General features: G+C 39.9%; 1 protein-coding gene across 1 annotated transcript; it reads right to left on the minus strand.

Annotated features, from left to right (window-relative positions):
• Positions 1–255: 255 nt before the first annotated feature.
• LOC130744074 (uncharacterized) lies at positions 256–772 on the minus strand. The gene is made up of 2 exons (XM_057596269.1): positions 617–772; positions 256–537 (listed from the first exon to the last, which is right to left on the minus strand). Exons 1-2 carry the CDS (start codon positions 770–772, stop codon positions 256–258), a joined length of 438 nt encoding a protein of 145 aa, XP_057452252.1.
• Positions 773–983: the final 211 nt, after the last annotated feature.

A 983-nucleotide genomic window follows, 5' to 3' on the forward strand; every position in this document is an offset into this window, starting at 1 on the left:
TGATAGTACACAAGATGGAACATGAAGGCTTGAACATGCCATTAACAACAAACAAAATGAAGGCTTGCACATGCCATTAACAACAGACAAAATGAAGGCTTGGACATGCCATTAACAACAGACAAAATGAAGGCTTGAAAATGCCATTAACAACAGACAAGTCTAGATAGATAACCAAACATAATTAAACTAAGGCCTTAAACTAATTCTTTCAAGGCTTTCTTTCAACATGCAGCCTTCTTTCAAATCCTTCTTTCAACCCTTTCTCATACAGAAACACCATATTGATACTGTCACAGCAACCAGAGTAAAGAAACATGAGAGCTTCTTCTGGAATCTTTCAACTTCAAGCTTCATCTTGAGCTTCTTAATCTTTTTGTTCAAATCAGAAACAACATTAACATTAACAGAGTTTGAATTCCCAATCTCAGAATTATAACTCATTGCATGACCTTCAACTGCATCTCTTCCCTGAACTGCATCTCTTCCCTCATATGGATCATCAATCCAAAAAAAGAAACCACAATTATGTGGAAGCTGCCACAAGAATACATTTTAGTTACAGATTTTTCAACAAACACAAGCTTAAACTCATTTTGGAAGGCCATATACTTACTTGCCAATTTCTGCATCTGAGAAATCTCCTATCCGAGTTATGTCGAGTACCAGCAGTGTAAATGATCAGAGGAAGACCACATTGACATCTAGCACTTCCACCTGCAGTGATTGTCTTCGACCTTGTGCGAGATGAAGAAGCAGATGAAGAATTCATGGTTTGTGAGAGGAACGCGACTCAGGGAATCTGAAAGGAGAAATCTGAAAGGAGAGGAACGCTTATCAGGGAAGAGGAACGAACGACATGAAGAGGATCGAACGCGACAGAGAAGAAGGCGACTGGAAGAACGCGACTTGAAGAGGATCGAACGCGACTGATTCTGAAACTCGAAGAGAAGAACCTCGACTCAGGGAAGAGAAAAACGCGA

This window comes from Lotus japonicus, chromosome 3 (genome assembly GCF_012489685.1).
Source record: "Lotus japonicus ecotype B-129 chromosome 3, LjGifu_v1.2".
Classification (NCBI taxonomy): Eukaryota; Viridiplantae; Streptophyta; class Magnoliopsida; order Fabales; family Fabaceae; genus Lotus; species Lotus japonicus.